General features: G+C 42.6%; 1 protein-coding gene across 2 annotated transcripts in view; it reads right to left on the reverse strand.

Annotated features, from left to right (window-relative positions):
• Positions 1–219: 219 nt before the first annotated feature.
• LOC143148107 (uncharacterized) overlaps positions 220–19,421 on the reverse strand; it is a 70,011-nt gene continuing 50,809 nt past the window's right edge. Inside the window, exons 4-10 of one of the 2 annotated variants that reach the window (XM_076314035.1) lie at positions 11,686–11,888; positions 9,896–10,176; positions 8,752–9,198; positions 7,731–7,940; positions 6,372–6,577; positions 4,943–5,064; positions 220–3,061 (exon numbers count right to left, since the gene is read on the reverse strand). In XM_076314035.1, coding sequence (XP_076170150.1) covers positions 2,037–3,061; positions 4,943–5,064; positions 6,372–6,577; positions 7,731–7,940; positions 8,752–9,198; positions 9,896–10,176; positions 11,686–11,888 — 2,494 coding nt within the window. In that variant the 3' untranslated portion in view covers positions 220–2,036. Of the gene's footprint in view, positions 3,062–4,942; positions 5,065–6,371; positions 6,578–7,730; positions 7,941–8,751; positions 9,199–9,895; positions 10,180–11,685; positions 11,889–19,421 lie in introns of both variants that reach the window. The other variant, XM_076314034.1, reaches the window with a different exon arrangement.

Consider the following 19,421-nt stretch of genomic DNA (forward strand, 5'->3'; position numbering starts at 1 on the left):
TTTGCTTTCCGAAATCTGCTTGGTTGCACTGCAACTTCTTCTTTAAAATGATACACTATTTCACGAACATTCAAGAATCATCAGCTTCGCACTAAGCACACTCTGCTCCGTATCATCCAATGGAAATTTTAACACAAATTTTATATTAAAATTCCTCTCGTTCCTGAAATTAGTTCACGAACATTTCGACCCATTAGTACATAGAAAATTATTCACAAATCGACCGATTATAATTTATTTTTACACGTTCGTACTACCGTGTCCCTTTTTGTGAAATACTTATAATTTTGACTGGACTGTATTGCAACATTCCGACGATCGATATCGAGAAATAATTTCTGTTTTGCAATTACAATTTTCATATCTGCCGTACCACTTTCGTTACGAACGAACAAAAAAATTCGACAAACACATACACACGAACTTTATGCGCCAATGTATTAGCAAGATTACCATCAGCAAAATATCGTAAACTCTGAAAGCAGGCATCTATTTCGAACAATTTCAACCGAGCTGTCGGTTCTAGCTCGGTATAATACTCCTCCATTCGCCCCATCAATTCCATAGTTCGAATATTGATTAAATGCATTATCTTTTAGAACCAAGTTTCCGATCACCCTTCGATAACCGAATTTCCTATCACCGACGCCACTCTAATCTTACACGGACGTCCGTCAACGCATACCGCGATTCGCTCGCGGTTCCCTACGAACGAGTTTCATTAAGCGAGCGAAATAGTTCGTCGCAAGTAGGACACCAAATATTCGGCTAACGAAGTCACCGGATATCGATGGCTCGCGAGCGAATGAGCGCGCGCGCGCGCTCGCGCTACGATCGATCGACGAATGCTCCGAAGTTGCAAACTGCTCGCATAAGTGCCCGCCCGGGATGGCGGTTTAAGATCATTGCTCGATCGTCGAGAATGGATCTGTGTCATTGGTCGAAAGGATCGGATGTCAAACGACGCGAGTCTACCGCAGATTGGAAATCCCCCGACTTTAGATTCCTCGAATTCGTGCTGGGCAAGAAGCTTGAAACAGTCCGTTCGGACAACTTCCGGATTTATGAGAACGAAGCAGAAACATTTCGAAAGTCTAGAGTCGTTCTAAGTTCTTTTAATCCATTGTTTAATATTCCGAGCGATTAAAGGTCAATCGACAGTATATAAAGTGACTCGAAGTCATACGAGGGCATCTGAGGTCATTCGAAGTCATTCGAAGGCATCTGCAGTCACACGAGGGCATCTGCGGTCATTCGAAGTCATACGAGGGCATCTGCAGTCATTCGAAGTCATCCAAAGGCATCTGCGGTCATACGAGGTCATACGAGGGCATGTGCGGTCATTCGAAGTCATCCGAAGGCATCTGCGGTTATACGAGGTCATACGAGGGCATCTGCGGTCATTCGAAGTCATACGAAGGCATCTGCGGTCATACGAGGGCATCTGCGGTCATACGACGTCATCCGAGGGCATCTGCAGTCATTCGAGGTCATATCTGCGGTCATTCGAGGTCATATCTGCGGTCATTCGAAGTCATGCGAAGGCATCTGCGGTCATTCGAGGTCACCCGAGGATATCCCAAACGCTTCAAAATTTCACAAGTGCACCAAAGATTCGTCAAGATCGCTTTAGAAAACTTTGCTCGATACACGATAGTGCTCGTCGGGTAATCTATACCAGCACGACATATCGAATTCCTAAAGTCTCTACAAAGTCCCTTTTTCCTTCGATTAAAATGGAAATTGCTCGACCGACAATCAGCAGGTACACACCTCGCTAAATAATCCCGTATCCATAAAACCTACGCTCTCGAGTATCCATAATGATCAACATCCAATAGGGACAACATCCTCGTACTTTAGTTTACTTCGTCGAAGAACACATCATACACACTCACGCACACACACACACACACAAATAGTCCACCTCATCGACGACTTCTCGTACATTGTCTCTCCACCCAGCTTTGCCCAAAAGTGTCCCTGTGATTCGTCCATCCGGGTTTAAGTACTCGCGAGCGTATCGCGCGATGGAATCAGATGAGTCTGTCGTTCGTGTACGGGTCGCCGATCGCGGAGCCATTTTGGCCAACTTCCCCGATCTCCTTCTTGACGACACCGAGGCTCCTCTGTCTCCTACGGGGCGGCGTAGGAACGATCTCGGGGCCTTCGAGCAGATCGTCCAGGGTTCTATTCAGCCTGCTCGGCTTCTCTGGTGGCGGATCCACGGGACACGCGACGACCTGGTCCGACGTGGGCCAGCCTTGTTCGGTGCTCGAACGAGAAACGACGTTCTTATCTAAATCCGTCGGACGCTCGGTGAATTCTCGATTCGGCTCCATCTCGGCCACGGTCTCCTCCCAAGCGCAGAACGAGACCTTCCTGGTGGTAATCGGCTTCCTGTCCTCCAGTATCTGTCCAAGAGACACCGGAGTATCGGTTCTGGCGTTGGTGGACGAGCGACCGATCTCGTCCATCTTGGAGAACTCGTGATTCCTCTTCCCCGTGTGGAGGATCCCCGAATCTTGGTGATTCTCTGGACAGGGTTCGTCGGTACCGTTCGTTTTCGTATCGTCCTTGACCAGGTCCGGGGATTCCTCCTTCTCCAGCATGTCCGAGAGAGCTGCCTCCAGCTCGGTAAGACTGGGGGTCATCGAGCTGAGATTGCTCTCCTCGGCCGCCTCCTCTTTGAGTACCTTCAGCAGTGTGGAGTGATCCGAGTCGTCTTGGAACTCGGGTTTGATCCTTGGCTCCGGACTGGGTGGCGGTGTGCTCGTCATTCGATCGTCCAGGCTCTTCTTCAGGTTGTTGTGCACGTCCTTGGCCAGCTTCTCGTCGAAGAAATCGTCCAGCTCTTGCTGCTCGAGCATCTCGCGCGGCAACGACTCCTCCGATATCGTGCGGATCAGGCTGGCCGGACGACGGTTGGCCGTGGTCAGCTCCTTCGACTCGTACGCGTCCTCGTCGGGCTCGCTCTCGTTCGACAGGCTCCGACCGAAGATCATCCTCGATTGGTTGGATCGATCGGGCTCGCCCCTATCGTGGCACCCTCCGATCGTATCTGGCAAATGGAACGTCCGCGGTTTAACTGGTCACGTGCGCAGATAGTTGGGTCCTTTCTGCTCCGTGGAGACGATTACCCGGCGCGGAAAGCGAACCTCGTCGTCTACTTACTGCCCGGACGCGCACGACCACGTACCTTGGGAGCGACGATATCGGCCAGCGACCAGACTGGCTAATTTCACTCATCGTCCCTCGGTTTACTGGACCGATTCGCCGTTGAGCGCGCGTACCGATCACGGCTGGGGAACTGTTCGAAGATTTCGGGGAGAAAGGGTAGCACTCAAGCCGTAGAAATAAACTTGGAACGTTCGAGCGGTGGAGTATCGTTGCTTGAGCACGATTATTCGAGTATTCGGGTGTCATTGTTTGGATTAAGGTTATTCGTGTATTTGTGTATTCGAATATCATTCTTGGAGGATTGTATCTTGTATTGGAACATCGGTACTCGAATATCGTTACTGAAATATTATTATTCTAATATCGTTATCGAAATATCGATATCTAGTTATTCGAATGGTATTATTGGAATACCCGTTGTTCGAGTATCATTTCTGGATTATCGTTATTTTAGTATTTGTGTATCTAGGTATTATTATTGGGATACCGTACTTTGAATATTTGAGTACTTGAATATCATAGTTCAAATACTTGAGTAGTACTCGAATATCATAATTCGAATAATTTAATACTCGAATATCATCATTCGAATAATTTAATACTCAAATATCATAATTCGAATATTTGAATACTCGAATATCATAATTGGAATATTTGAGCACTCGAATATCATAATTCGAATACTTTAATACTCGAATATAATAATTCGAATACTTGAGTCCTCGAATATGATAATTCGAATAATTTAATACTCGAAAATCATAATTCGAATACTTGAGTACTCGAATATCATAATTCGAATACTTGAGTACTCGAATATCATAATTCGAATAATTTAATACTCGAATATCATAATTCGAATAATTTAATACTCGAATATCATAATTCGAATACTTGAGTATCAGAATACTCATTACTCGAATATTCAAATATTTGAATCCCGTTACTCGAGTATCATTATTGGATTATTATCGTTCGAACATCATTCTTCCGTTACTGTTTCAATAATGCGAGTACTGGTGGTGTATTTAAGGGAGATAATCAGGGTGCATCGTCGAAAAGTAAGCACATTCTTAGAATTGATCATTTAATGCAGTAATAATTTTTTACCAACACACTAACAATTCACGAGAAACGATTAAAAGTTATCAATTTCCTGTCGAATCACTCCTGCATCGAAATTAACCATCCGAACGAAACATTGTTTTCCGGTTCTCGAATATCCAGTCGCTTGAAACATGCACGAGAAGAAACTTTTTCAGCGTGTATCTCTCCCGGGCTTCGAGTAGAACAACAATTCGTATAAAAAGTAAAACCGACCGCCGTTCGAAGTTAAAAATTTCATTTTTCCTTTTCACACAAAACTCGAAAAAATCTGTAGAAAAGTGTCTCGATTTTTTCGAACCAGCATCCCGATTGACCCCCCTCTCCTTCCTCGAAGTTATGGTGAGTAACAGATCACGAATTTCGTCGATCCCCCGGCGCTCGTTACGAGTGTCGATTGTATTCGAATCACCGATCGGTATTCGAATGTTCGAATACGGAAAAATTCAACAAGTAGCTCCCAGCCTCGGTTTCCGACCCGCTGGTGATTTATAAAAGGGTTACGAGTTATCAGGCGGTCGGATATATCGAAGAGTGTCGTGTTGCGTTATCGCGACAATATTTTTTCAAGACGCGCTTCGTAGCCGGGGATAAGCGTTAATGGCGACGAGAGACGGCAACCAGGACCACCGTTGGGCTTTCGGGAGACTCTATTTACCTAAAGCGGAACGATGTTTCACCTCGTCCAGGAAAAACGGCTCTTTGGTGGCGGTCGAGTCGCAGGCTGCTGAAATTCTGCAACTGTCCAACGTGGGTGGATCGAAGTACCTCGAGTGGGACCTACAGAAACAGAGTGTCGGGGAAAGAAAACGTGTAGTCGTTCAGAAAGGACTTCCGGGAGCTTTTTCTTTCGGGGATAATTTCACCGTGTCCGATCTAACGTTATTTGTGCATTATTATTACTCATTGTTACACGTTATTCTTGATATTCGTATTTTTGTAATCGATGAAACCTGAATACCCTATAACTATCTCTATCACTGATTCTTGGTGATAATTTAGAGCTGGGGTCAGCTTTGATTATACTGACCCTATTCTGATGGGATTCTAGGATTCTTGGTTTCATTATTCTACTCTAAAAAGGAACATTGTTATTAATAGTGGTATTTGTGTTTTTATAAGTGAAGAAGCTTAGATGCCTCGTAAGTATCTCTATCATTGATTCTTGGTTTTAGGTGTTAATTTAGAGTTAGTGTTCTTTGACTCCCTATTCTGATGGGATTCTAGGATTCTTGGTTTTATTATTCTACTCTAAAAAAGAAACAATATTATTAGTAGTGGTATTCGTGTTTTTATAAGTGTTTTTAGAAGCTTGGATGCCTCGTAAGTATCTCTATCACTGATTCTTGGTTTTAGGTGTTAATTTAGAATTAGTGTTCTTTGACTCCCTATTCTGATGGGACTCTAGGGTACTTGGTTTAATTATTCTACTCTAAAAAGGAAACATTATTATTAATAGTGGTATTCGTGTTTTTATAAATGTAGAAGCTTGGATGCTTTATAAATATATCTATCACTGATTCTTGGTAACTTCTTGAAACTTTACAACACTTCCCTTAATATTCCTTTTATTACTATTATAAATCTTAATACTTTTACAATCGTAAGAGCATAGATGTTCTATAATTATCTCTATCATTGATTTCTGTAACGATTCGAAACCGATATCTTCTCAATCTCCTGATCCGATGGGATTCTACATCACCTCACCTTTAACATCATTACTATTTCAACTTTCGTAACATTAGAAGCATTAACATCCCAACAACGTCTCTACCGTTCATCCTTGATGATGATTTTCAACTATTTTCCGACTCTCCTACGCCAATGGCATGCAGACTGTTCTTAAGAGGTTTCAAACGATACCAGAGAAAAATTCGTATGGACTCAGTTTGTCGAGTAGCAGGAAAGAGGATTTAAAACTTCAATGGCCCGGTACAGGTAAAAGCTCTACCGAAAAATCCATGCAGAGAGTGGGCAGGGGAAGCTAAAACCTCAGAATATGGGCTTACACCACTTGGCATCTGAACGCCCCAATTAAATCCAGTTAATCGCTTGAACACCGACCACGGATAATCTCTACCGACCTATTTGGATCCACTTCAGAATATTCCGCCTCGCTGAGCACGGGAGACGGTGTTTTTCCAAAAGCCTCGGGCTTCTGCAAGTACGTCGGGGAACCGGTGACATCTCCATCGATCGGGGACATTCTTTCGCTACCTCGAACCATCGCGAAATCGACCACGTCCTCGTCCTTGCCGGGACGTTTGTCCTCGTGGACCCTCGGAACGTCCTGAAAAACGGAGAACCTCGATACTTGCATCCACTATTGCGAGAAACGAACCCTTCGGTGTTTCCGAGGTAAACTCGAATTCTCTGCCCGTGAAATTTATATTTTTCGTAATGTTTTAACAAACAACGAACCTTCTCGGTCAAATGATCGTATAATCGTGGTAGACTGTTACACAGTCGCCATTTTGTAAACTGTGGTAGCACAGAACGAGGTACCGAACACAGGATTGAACAACTCGTGAACTCTGCATTGCAGGAAACATTGTTGTTTACAGAATTTGCATAATTTTCCAGATAGCATCGATTACGTTCTTTTTTTAGTTGAAAATCTCGTTTTTATTTATAAAAAGGGATCATCGTATTCAGTGGTAGGTATTTATCAACGTTTATCGAACCAGAGCTCGGTAATCGACGCTAGATATATTGCACTGTTTCTTGAAAATTTGCAAATCTTCGTGTAAATTAACAAGCTACTTTGTATATTTGCATAATTAACAAGTTATTCAAGGTAAGCACGTCAGATGACTCTACCTTGTGTACCGTACCTCCAGCGACCAGTGTCTTGCACGCTCGTAGGTATTATACAACGTGAGAATACTGTTGGATTATTTCTGAATAAAATTACCATGTTGGAGGTCAGTTGTCATTTTAACAGATTGTCGTCGACAGCACACTATCGTCGATCTGTGATTATCTTTCTGTTCAATTCTTTAAAAGTTTCAACGTGAGACACGTTCGAAGATAAATCGCTACTATACAGTTAGCTCCAGTTCTTTAGGTTTCAAGTTCAAGTTTTAAACTTCTTTAGGTTTGAAGTTCAAGTTTTACGTTTTCAGGTTTAATTCTATGAAAGTTTCAACACGATGCACGTTCAAAGATAAAACACTACGAATGGGTGACTGAATATTAGTATCCTCTCGGGAAGTCAGCGAACTCTCCACAAGACGAGAAGACAAAAAAAAGAGAAAAAAATTGAGAACCACTGTCGCACGGTGACATCTCTGTCGCTTTTGCCAGTTCGCGCGCCACTAATTAGCAACGGGGAGAGAATTGGCCTCAGAGAGACCGAAAGATCTGCACCTCGCAATAGGAAGCATACTATATTTCTACGAAGAGCGGAGGGACATCGATCGGTCGGCAGACCGTGGCTTCACCTCGAACGAGAACCGCCGCTGGTGATTCAATTCGCAATTACTGATGCCGCCGAGATCCCAATCCTCCGATTTACTCGGGTCGTACTTCACGAAACGGGCGTCCAGGACCCCGTGCTCCCCACAGTTCAGCTTCCCCAGTACCTGATACGACGCTAGGTTATCGGGGCTACCGCGGCTCGTCATGTAGTCCTCCAGTCGCACGCTCGTTTTCTGAGGGATTAAAAGAAATTCACGATTTATCCGCGCGACAGATCAACCCTTTCGATGATCTCGAGATTTTAGCCGCACGATCATTTTGCGGGCCAAATGGTCCATCATCGGGGTGAAAAACGTCTCTGGAAATTGGTCGCGCATGTTAGGAAAATTTCACGCACTTTTGTACTGTACGAAACTGAAAAGAATGCATTCGAATGTTATTTGAAATATTTAGAAGTATTCTTGAACACTGATTACGTTTGTATGATATTAAAGTCTTCTGAATGATACTGAACACGACTTTTGTACTGTACGAAACTGAAAAGAATACATTCGAATGTTATTTGAGATATTTAGAAGTATTCTCGTCCACTGATAGCATTTGTGTGATAGTAAAGTGTCTTGGAAGATATCGAGCGCGTCTTTTGTACTGTATGCAACTGAAAAGAATGCATTCGAGTGAAGATTAAGATATTTAGAAATTTTCTCGCCCACTGCGATTGGGTGCTATCAGTGTCTTAAAAGATATCGAAGTAATACATTTCCCCAAAGATTTATAAAGATTCGAAACAATTGTACTCTCGCAATCGTTGATATTTGAATTATCCACATCGTTCTGCGTGAAAAATTTTCTTTCGTATCCCCTTAGATACTTTGGAAACCACTGATGTAAATTGTCTAAATTGTGCATCGCGAACTGTACAACGAAAAAAACTAATTACTTGTTTCAATTCTGTTGAGACACCCTGTATAATCGGGGACAGAAGATTCCATCCGTCAAAACAATCCTGCGGGAGACGCCCAAAGTGGCAGATAAGTTGCGTACCTCTGAAAATGGCGCCAGGAAGGATCCAGCTGGAAGGGATCCAGTGCTGCTCCTGACGGGTCTCCTGGACTTTGTTTTGTCCCCACCAGCCCCGTGATCCTTCGTCCCTTGCTCCTGATGCCTGATTACGTCCAACTCGTCGTAATTCGGCAGACTGACGGTGCTGTAGTTCTTGATCCTCGCGTTGCCAGTCGATTTCCGGGGTTCCCCCGAGGTGTCCACGATCTGAATCTCGATCTCCCTCGGACCCCTTTTGTCCTCACGATTAGGTGTCGAGGAGTCCTTGTTGGTCCTGTTCCTCGCGAATCTCTCATACTCCTCAACCTCGTCCGACTTCCGTTGATGATGGTTGGTCTCGATGGTCCTGCCAGTATTCCTCTCCTCCGAGTGGGAGGGCTTCTTGCCGGACACAATGTCGCTCGATATTATCCTTCCGGTTCCATTTACCTGTATCCCCCCCGAAAATTATTGCAACCGTTGCACCGGTGGAAGAAAATTAATTTTGACGCGAAAGCTGATGTATTTTTTTGGTACGACCGTTTTCGAGAACAAACAAGGTATCTTTGGCCTGAAAATTATTTAACTGGCCACGACAGAGCAGAGTGTAAATTTTCTTTCGTGCAAATTGCTGACGTATCGAACTTATTTGTACGTGTGTTTATTTTTACGAACCAAGAATATTTCATAATGGAGCACGAGACACCATTCCACCCCCTCAAAAAAGAAAGGAAGGTAGCCATTGATAGGTGACTATCACAAGATAAATACTCGAAATACTGAATAAATAATAATAATCATTTACCAATATTTTCCCTCGGGGGTAGAACGAAAAACATCGTCCCTGTCCCGGTTTGCTTCGACAGGGAAAAAACTACCCCTCCGCCTTGCAACCCGACCGAGTAACGAACCGCGAGTCTCGATTCGACGGCGGAGGGACTCGATTCGTAAATATTTTTTAATGTCGCGGATATTTGTTTCACAGATTCGAGCGTCCAACCCCCACCCACCCCCTGCCCCCTCTATTTGCCCAATCGCGTCGCGTTTCGCGCGAGAGTAAATATTCTCGTGAATATCGAATTCGAATCTACAATGGAAATCTCCTGTGGCCCTCTTCCCAACACCCCCTCCACACCCCCATACTCGCCTTGTGTTCATAAATCTCTTTCGTCTTTCTTCCAGCGTCTTCGCGCGAGCAGTGTTTGTCCGATTCGATCTCCTCCTCTGCGTCTTGCTCGTCCTGCTCGTCCCCGCTGCTTTTCGGAGACTTCACCGACGAGTATAAAGGTTCGTCAGCCCCCTCCACGCGTTTCGTGTTGCTCGTGTTGTTCGCAACGATCTCGTCCGGTTTCGGTGGCAAGGGCCTGCCCTTGTTCCTTTTTCGGCGTCTAGGGGGCGGGACCGGGGTGGTGTCCTTCAGATTCGAGCCTGCTGATCGAACGATAAAGGAAATGTGTACAGATCGTGGTAAGAACACCGTGGTCCCCGCTTATATGCAATCGAGGGAGGTACTGGAAACGACCGTCCCCGCTTTCAAGTAACAATTTTTTCATCGGAGTTAAAGTCGATCTCTGCGTCTAGATTGTAACAAAAATTTTCATTTTGCAATCGCTTTTGGAAGTGCTAGAAACGACAGTCCCCGCTTTCAAGTAACAATCTTTGCACCGAAGTTACAGTGGATCTTTGCTTCCAGATTGTAATGAAAATTTTCATTTTGCAATCGGAGGAGGTACTAGAAACGACAGTCCCCGCTTTCAAGTAACAATTTTTGCATCGAAGTTAGATTCGATCTCTGTTTCCAGATTGTAATGAAAATTTTCATTTTGCAATCGGGGGATAGAAACGACAGTTCCCGCTTTCAAGTAACAATTTTTTCATCGAAGTTAAATTTGATCTCTGTTTTCAGATTGTAATGAAAATTTTAATTTTCACGTTTAAATCTATTATAGTATAGAGTGTACAATATAAAGATATTTTAGTTAAAATTATTTCCAAACGAGAATGTTATTAATGAGTTGGGGAGGTTTCCTCGATGAAAATGAATCCAAACATCAGCTCGATCGGACCATTTTTGATTATATATAGAAAATTTTGTTATAAATTATTCGAACAAGCATCTCGAATGAAATTTCAATTCGTTGAGAAGATATCAGTTAATCGGTGATAGTCTTTTATCTCGAAAAAAGGCCGAGTGTACCGACCGACGAAAAAAGTGAATAGGATACAACGAAAGTGAGAGAGATAGAGCAACGACAAGCGAGCCTCGCATTAGGTACTTAAGTTTGTACTGGTAATTTAATTTGAAACTAAGAAAATTTGATACGATGTACATCTGAGTGCTAGAAAAATGACTCCTGGATTAAGAGAAGTGTATCATACGTAAGATGAACGTAGAAACGATCCAACAATTTTTGCTCTGCCATAGGTCTACTATGTAAGTCCGTTAAATTTCTTCCAGAGGTAAATTTCTCAGCTCCGCACAGTACATATATATATTTACCTAGATTTGTATCGTACAAATAGATCTGTCGGTTGTAAGTGCTCCATATCGACTCTCCTCGTTCTCTTCTATCCGACTGTAGTAGAAATGGTATACTGGCGCGTTAGAATAATATATTACACGTCAACCGCAACATCGGTAAGAAATATAATAAACTAATGGAACCGGCAACGTCTCTTCGCCCGAGAAAAGCAAACGTGAGATGCAAAACGTTCGTAAATTTGCAACGTAACGAAACGAATTTTCGTTTTTTCATTCGATCGTGAAAATCTGTTTATTATTTACAAAACGCGAACAAATAGAGAGAACAAACATCTCCGGGTGGTAGGATCTGCGCACGGTGTACCGCCGTCCTTATCAGCCAGCATGTCCGAACGAGCATGTTCTCGTTAAGGATACAGCTTGCAATATGAGCTGACGATAAATTGTGAGCTTACAGCTGGACGTCGGGGTGGTGGCGGGATAGAGGCTCGTGTCGACGGTTAAATTCGTGAGCACCGAGCTCGCCCTCGGTGTACTCGGCACTTCGAGGTTCACGTCGACCCAGTCGCTCGGATGAAAGGGCCTGTCCACGGAATCTATGCTCCTCCCCCTTGTGAGCACCTCCCTCGGCGGCGAACCAGCGTAGCCTATTTCCGAGCTGGAAACAAATCGAGACAGTCGCTTTTAAGTAAAAATCGCGCGTAAATCCGTAACGACGTACGGCTGCGTGTACAATGAAACTGATAAACGACGAGGTGAAATATCAGATCATGTAACCGACACTATTTACTTTGAATAATTGACGTATCATTATCCTCCGCCGTGTTGCCATTTTAATCCCACGAGGCATTCGGTTAATACACTCGCGTTTAATTTTTCCGAATATATTTTAAATCCCCGATATTTTATCCGGGATACGTAATACCCAGACGACCCTTGGACATCGTTTCTTTCGACATTTTTGTTACATATTGTACTTCCACGAATTTCTTTCTTATCAGAAGTACGGTGCTTTATGTTTGATAAGAGAGTGATGTGTTTAATTTCGTCGGATGAAATTACGGTGTATTTATTTTCGTTTCGAAATTTCGAGAATTCAGGAAACAAACATTCTTGATTAATTGTGAAACAGACAAAGCCTTGTAGTCGATGTTGGTGAACTTTTACGGAGACATAGAAGGTTTTTGATAATTGTTAATATTCATTTTTGTAAATTGTTCGACAGGTACGCGCGAATCATAAATCCACGTTTATGGACACTTTTTGTTCGTTTTAACGAGCAGCGTAACCCTGGAATCTGGCCCCAATTTTTTTCCAACATCCTGCGCAGAGTGTGCAAGGACGAACCACTTCTCCCGACGACCTTAAATTACTCGTAAACCGTTCTTCCAACGAAAACATGTACGAGACAAAAGTTGCGCGGCATCGAGGGGTGCGTGTAACATAGTAATCAGTTTCTTGCCATCTTGCTTTTTCATCCAGATATGAAGCTCAACCTCGACGTTTTAAATGGAACATCCAACTTTGCATACGAATACCCCGGCAACTATTAACTTCTGACCTCGTATACCTTAATACTTTTTTTTTCCTCCCTCGGCGCGCGTGACGCTCTTGCGAATTCCAGCGAGGAATATCGCGAGTTTCCCATTTAAAAAAAAACAAAAAGTGTCCTCGTATCTCGCAAGTAGATAAAAAAAAAGTAAAGAAAAAAAACAAAGGAAAAAGAAGAACGATTCGTTATGCGACACTACTCAATAACCGTGCAACATTTCCTACGAATATGTATCCTCGAACGAAACTTCTCGTTTGCGCAATAATTCAAACTTACGAAACACACGGAGTATTGACTCTATGAATTCAATTCCGAGTGCAGTATCAATCTTAATAAAATCCCGGATTCAAGGGGTCCAAATCTTTCCCGATGATCTTGAAAGCGGGTTGCGCTCGGTTGCGAACGTTCGATCGAAAGAGAAGGAACAAAAAAATTCCTGGAAAGGATTCGCAATCTTCCAGATCCTTTCGCTTCTTCTTTTTTTATTCTATTATTCTTTTTCTTTATTTTATCATTTTTTTCTTTTTAATTTTATCGTTCTTTTTTTTTTTTTAATTTTCACGAGAATTTTATCAAACGCGAACACGAAGCAATTCTCTTCCTCGTCACATTGTATTCCCGGACCATTTGCTCTCTTCCCACCCCCCTCTACCTCCTCGTCCCATTCTTCTGTTCCAAACTTCCGGCGTGAATTCGGACGAAATTTCTGTATTTCGAAAATTTTCAACTTGACCCACCCGAAATTATTTGGCATCGCTACAATGCCGCTCTATTATACAGTTACTCGCAAATGCATACCGTGTTTCTTCGTGTCCCCAGAGCCATAACTCTTCGGGGGACGCGGAACGTTGCCGGAATTTCTCTCCCGCGCGTTACGGTCTCCTCCTTTTATAGTAAAGTTCCTTTTAACTTCTTGCAGAACGCTCAGACGTACGCGAACGAATCGAGAATATCGACGAAAATCGTGGAATTCCGTCGATTAACGTTTTTGGCCCTTCACCACCCCAACCTACCCTCTCCGCGAAATTCTTTCGATCGAAAACAAAAATATCGCTGCATTCCTCGTATTCGTGTCTTTTTTCTCGTAATACTTGTCCTTTGTCTTCCGTCACCTGCTTCCTCCTTCGTGCGTGGAAATAAATTTATTTACACGCGCAACCGACTTACAACCGACCAATGTAACACGATACCTCGCTTAAAGATAAAAGTTTCAGTGACCCGAAATGAAACATCGATCCTGCTCGTAAAGGTGCAACGAATAATACCGAGCTCAAAAGTAGAAAGAACAAATTTCATACCGACCCTCGCTTAAAGATAAAAGTATCAGTGACCCGAAATGAAACATCGGTCCTGCTCGTAAAGGTGCAACGAATGATACCGAGCTCAAAAGTAGAGAGAACAAATTTCATACCGACCCTCGCTTAAAGATAAAAGTATCAGTGACCCGAAATGAAACATCGGTCCTGCTCGTAAAGGTGCAACGAATGATACCGAGCTCAAAAGTAGAGAGAACAAATTTCATACCGACCCTCGCTTAATGATCACGTTCCAGATGTTCGATCTTTAAACGAGGACCAACCGTGCACTATTTCACCCGCGATGAATTTTTCCCAAATACTGAGAACAAAAGTAACACCAAGTTTCGTGTATTGTAACAATTAAAGAAAATGAATCTTCTATCTTCTTGCAAAATGCAACTGCACAATTTATTTCCAAATGGAATCGTGCAACTTTCGTTGACGACGAAATAAATTTTTCGTAAATATTGTTCCCCGTGAGGATAACGCAGGATGAAATATTGAACGAGTGAACACTTTATCGAGTATTTGAAATTCGTCGATCGATTGACAAATGTTTAGAAAATCCACCTCGTTGTGCTTTCGTGTCCCGTAACTCGTTTTCATTCGGCGTTGTTGCATCCCAATATCGCGCTATTATAATAATTCTCTACGTACTCTATTTACTTGGTCATCGATGGAAGTCGGCCGAACCCCCGTTCAAAAGTTGAACCGGGCGCAACTTATGGTTGCCGCGCGTATCGTGCACTCGATCCTTCATGCAAGTTTGAACAACGCGTATCTTACAAACAGCAGCCCACTGATATTGGATTCTACGGCCACGCAATACGTATTGGCATCGCGGATACATTTTATGCGATAATCGTAAAACGATTGTTCCCGTGCATAACCATACGCGCGCATTGGTTGCGTCTAGCGTTCGTTTAGCCTCCTCGACGCGCGACGAATCGAAGCAAAAATAATTTCTTTCGTTTAAATAAAATCGCGAATCACTTTCCACCAACGTCCCCCCAGATTGTTTATTAGTCGCCTTATCAGGGCCCCGCCCCTTTCTGGCGCGAAGCAATCGCATTTATCGTTAAACACCGCGATAACGATAACTCTTTATTATTATTATTATTATTATTTCGTTACTTTTTCCCTGTTGTTCGTGTTACTGGACGAACTTCTTATCCCTCTACTTACCTTCTTAACTTATTAACGCAATTACAACAATTTTTTTCCCCATTTTTCTCCCCCCGTTTCTGGTGTTATTACGTTAATGTGATTACTCGAGCTTCGTACGTATATATTTTCTCTTTCTTTAGGTACGTACAGTTACCCTTTTAACTTATTAACGCAATTATAACATTTCATTTCTCTCCTTTCTTTCTCCCCTTCCGGTGTTACTAAATTAATACAATTACCCGTGCTTTATATATACATGTATTATCTTTTTCTTTTCGCTGAAATGCTTTTGGAGGTTAGGTTAATAATCACATACGGGTTACACTCTTTTTCTCGTAATACTTGTACTCGAACTTTTCATATTTATACGTATATACTTTTCTCGTTCTCTTTTAGATTGTTTCCTTCTGTTTTTACTACATTGTTTTCGAGGTTAGGTTAACACCATACAGCTATACCTCACCTCTTGGAACATATACGTATTTTTACTTCTACGTACTATTTCCTTCCATTTTACCCAATACTTCGATTCTGAATACAACACCGGTACCGTAAAGATTTATTATTATTATTATCATCATTGTCGTTACACCCTTGTTTCCTTCTATTTCATCACATCGTTTTCGAGGTTAGGTTAATACCATACAGCTACAACCTCACCTCCTGTAACATATACGTATTTTTACTTCTACGTACTATTTCCTTCCATTTCACCCAATACTTCGATTCTGAATATAATACCGGCACCATAAAGATTTATTATTATTATTATCATCATCATTGTCGTACACCCTTAATCAATCAACGACCCTCTGCTCCGCGAGGGAACAATACATTCCACGCAGGAATGTACACGTCGAACAATAACCTCTCCTACTTTCGATCCGAATAATGCGTTCCATTCGCGCTTCGTGTATTTCTCCTCGCACGCGACACTCGAAAAATTTTGTGGCAGTATTCACTCATTTCCGGTTCTCGACGTTCCGAAAAATTCTAATCTCGACGTCACTCAAGACATCAGTAACCGACGCGAACCGATTCCGTCGTAATCTCGAGCAGAAGTTTAATCCAACGGGGTTTCCATCCACCTGGAAACAATTCGGTGCATCTCGTTGCATACGATGCACCCAGATTCCATACCCGTCGGTGCAACGGAATACTTTGACAGTTTGGGTCTCGATTCGCCTAATTCGGCGGGGACAATGGGAACGATGCATCGCTTATCCGTGCACACCGACGCATAAATTAGGTCGCGTCGGATCGTATGAACCCGACTTAACGGAGTGCATAAATAAAGTGCACGCGTCGCGATGGTCGTCGCGTGCTGGTGTGCGCGCGCGTCGATCCACCAATCGTGGCACGTTACATATTAATGCACGAAACGGGGATCCCCTCGCGCGCATCGAGTAGCATAATAATCGATGCTCGTGCACCACCAACGAGGGAAACGTATCGTAATTGTTAACGAGGGAAACCTAGATTTTCGAACACCCACGATTGATAAGGCATGACGCTTGTCGCGAAAGTGGACGGGTCGACGATACGTATTTGTCGCTAATTAATTAAACATACGGAAACACGGTGAACTCGATTTTTAAACGAGATGTCGCGGAACATGTAACATCGACGTTGAGAATTTTATTGATGATGAAAGTCTTCGAGAATTTACTATTGGAGGTTATAGATCCAAGAACTCGTTCGAATCGAAATTTAACAATGGTTAGTGAAGATACACGAGTACTTTGAGGTTAGGTTTAGAAATAAATCTTCCTAGATGATGGAAGCCTTTGAAATTTAAAAATTGGAGAATGTAGATCTGAGAACTCGTTCGAGTTGAAGTTTAACAATGATTGGTGAAGATACACGAGTACTTTGAGGTTATGTTTAGAAATAAATCTTCCTGTCGGCCTTTGAGATTTTACGATCGAGGAATACTGATCCGAGAACTCACTTGGGTCAAACTTTAACGATGGTAAATAAAGATACGTGAATATTTTGAGGTTAGGTTTAAGGTGAGTTAGGTACCTTTTCTGCACACTTCGTCCTTCATATATAATTATATTTCAACTATCGACGAACGACAAACGAATACCTTTCAAACTCTCTGCTACAAACTTTGTGCAATAAATGTTAAATAAAGAAATGAATTTGTCACTTCTCGTGTTATTCCTAGGTCCATGATCTCCCTAGAAATTTCTGAGTCGATGGTCTCTGATCTCTGGTAAAGATATCCAAAGATGGTGTTGACAGGAAGTCGTTCGTGTTGTACACCTGTACGTCAATGAGTGTTTTAAAATACGATTGGACTATAAACGCCATACGTTACAAACAATTTCAATTCTATGCTACCGGGCGTACGTTCGAGGCGCAGTGTTACTCGCTCGCGTATCGTGACGCGTAACGAGACACCGGAGGAATGCCGGTGTAATAACTGCGAGAGAGATCTATGCAGAGATAACTATGCTACGCAGATCGTTTCTGGTCGCACGCGAGCTGCGAAGTCGACCGTAACCATCGTTGAACGGTCAGAAAGCCACACGCGCAGAAGATCGATGGTGTAACTGGGATGAGGACGGCAGTTGTATCAAAATGTGAACCGAAAGCATCTAATCTTCGTGTGTAGGTGGCCAGGAACGAGTAGCGCGAGGTCTGCGCCAGACGTTTTGGCCGCTCGAGATCATCCAAATGCGAGTAGCGTACTATTGGAAATGGAGAAATAATTTTTGGATCGAGAAGAATGTACACTAGACAGCTGGAGAGAATATACCTGGTTAAAAAATAAATTTTGGCGTTCGGAATTTTTTGAAAAAGTTTTCTCACTATTCGGACGTGTACGAGAAGATTTGCACAATATATACTAGACAGATGAAGAGAATATACCTGGTTAAAAAATAAATTTTGACGATTGGAATTTTTTGAAAAAGTTTTTTCACCATTCGGACGTGTACGAGAAGATTTGCACAATGGAGAGACAGAGAGAATACTCGATAGCTAATTATCTCGGTGGCCTTGAGCGACCAAAATATTTGGCGCTTACTTAGTATACAATGTCTGTCTTCTTACGATCTCACTTTCTTCGTACGCGCAACGATGCAGCGAAGTGCGACTATGGATAAATTCATAACAGATTGAAGAGAAGGTGTTCGAGAAACGAATAATTTCTAATGTTTAAATTATCGATAAGACATGGACATGCTCAAGAAGATTAAACCAAATTGATGGTAAAATCTTTCTTCTCATACGTGACGTGACTTTTAAGAACAACCGCACCGAAATCTGGGTCACTAATTGCGTGATTAATAATTCGTATAAATCAAGTACCCTCGGGCAGTGGTTCTCAATTTTCACTTCTCCCGACGTATTTGTAACGATTTTAAGCGCAATAAAAAAACAAAAAAAGAATGTGCACACCGTTCGTCGCTGGAACGCAAAATAAAACCATTGCAAATTTTCCATTGAAATTCGATGCTCGATGTATTTCTACCGGATCGTTATTGTCGTAGTCGAGACAAAAATTTGTTGAATAGAAAATGTATACGAGCGATTCGTTTGAACGTTGCTCGAGAATCGTCCTCGTCCTGGAAAAGGGAAAAAGGTCTCGGTATTCGAGGATGATGTTTGTTAAAGGTCGACGAAAACGAGAAAGGTGGAAAGTTCACCGAAAATAGCTCGATGGTCGTAACGTCCGCGTATAAACATGTTACTGTACACCTGTGCTTACACGAGATGAGATCCGCGATCGGAATATAAAACAAGTGCATCGTAAATGCGCATACGTGGAGACGCGGTAGATTACCAAGCAGGCGGATTTGCTTTGAATTCGAAAGTGAACCATTTATAATGCGCGGATTTCGAAATCGAATTTCGATGTTTCGACGCAATCCTGGAATCGCGGTGCACCGTGTTTCCTTATCGTTGATTTATTCAATGACCGAAAATTCATTTCCTCGATTCCTTAATTTTTCAATAAAACTATACGCTTCGTTCCGCCAGAGGCAAGAATTCGTTGAAAAATTCGTACGAATTTATCGAGAAACTCGTGATAATTTTATACGAAAACGGTATATCGATGTCGAACTAAATAAAATCTCACCGATTGACGTTTACGATTACCGTGTAATCGAAACAGTGATTAATGATTACGGTTAACGCGTAACGCGACCAAACAGACAAG

The sequence above is a fragment of the Ptiloglossa arizonensis genome, chromosome 6 (assembly GCF_051014685.1).
Source record: "Ptiloglossa arizonensis isolate GNS036 chromosome 6, iyPtiAriz1_principal, whole genome shotgun sequence".
Lineage (NCBI taxonomy): Eukaryota > Metazoa > Arthropoda > Insecta > Hymenoptera > Colletidae > Ptiloglossa > Ptiloglossa arizonensis.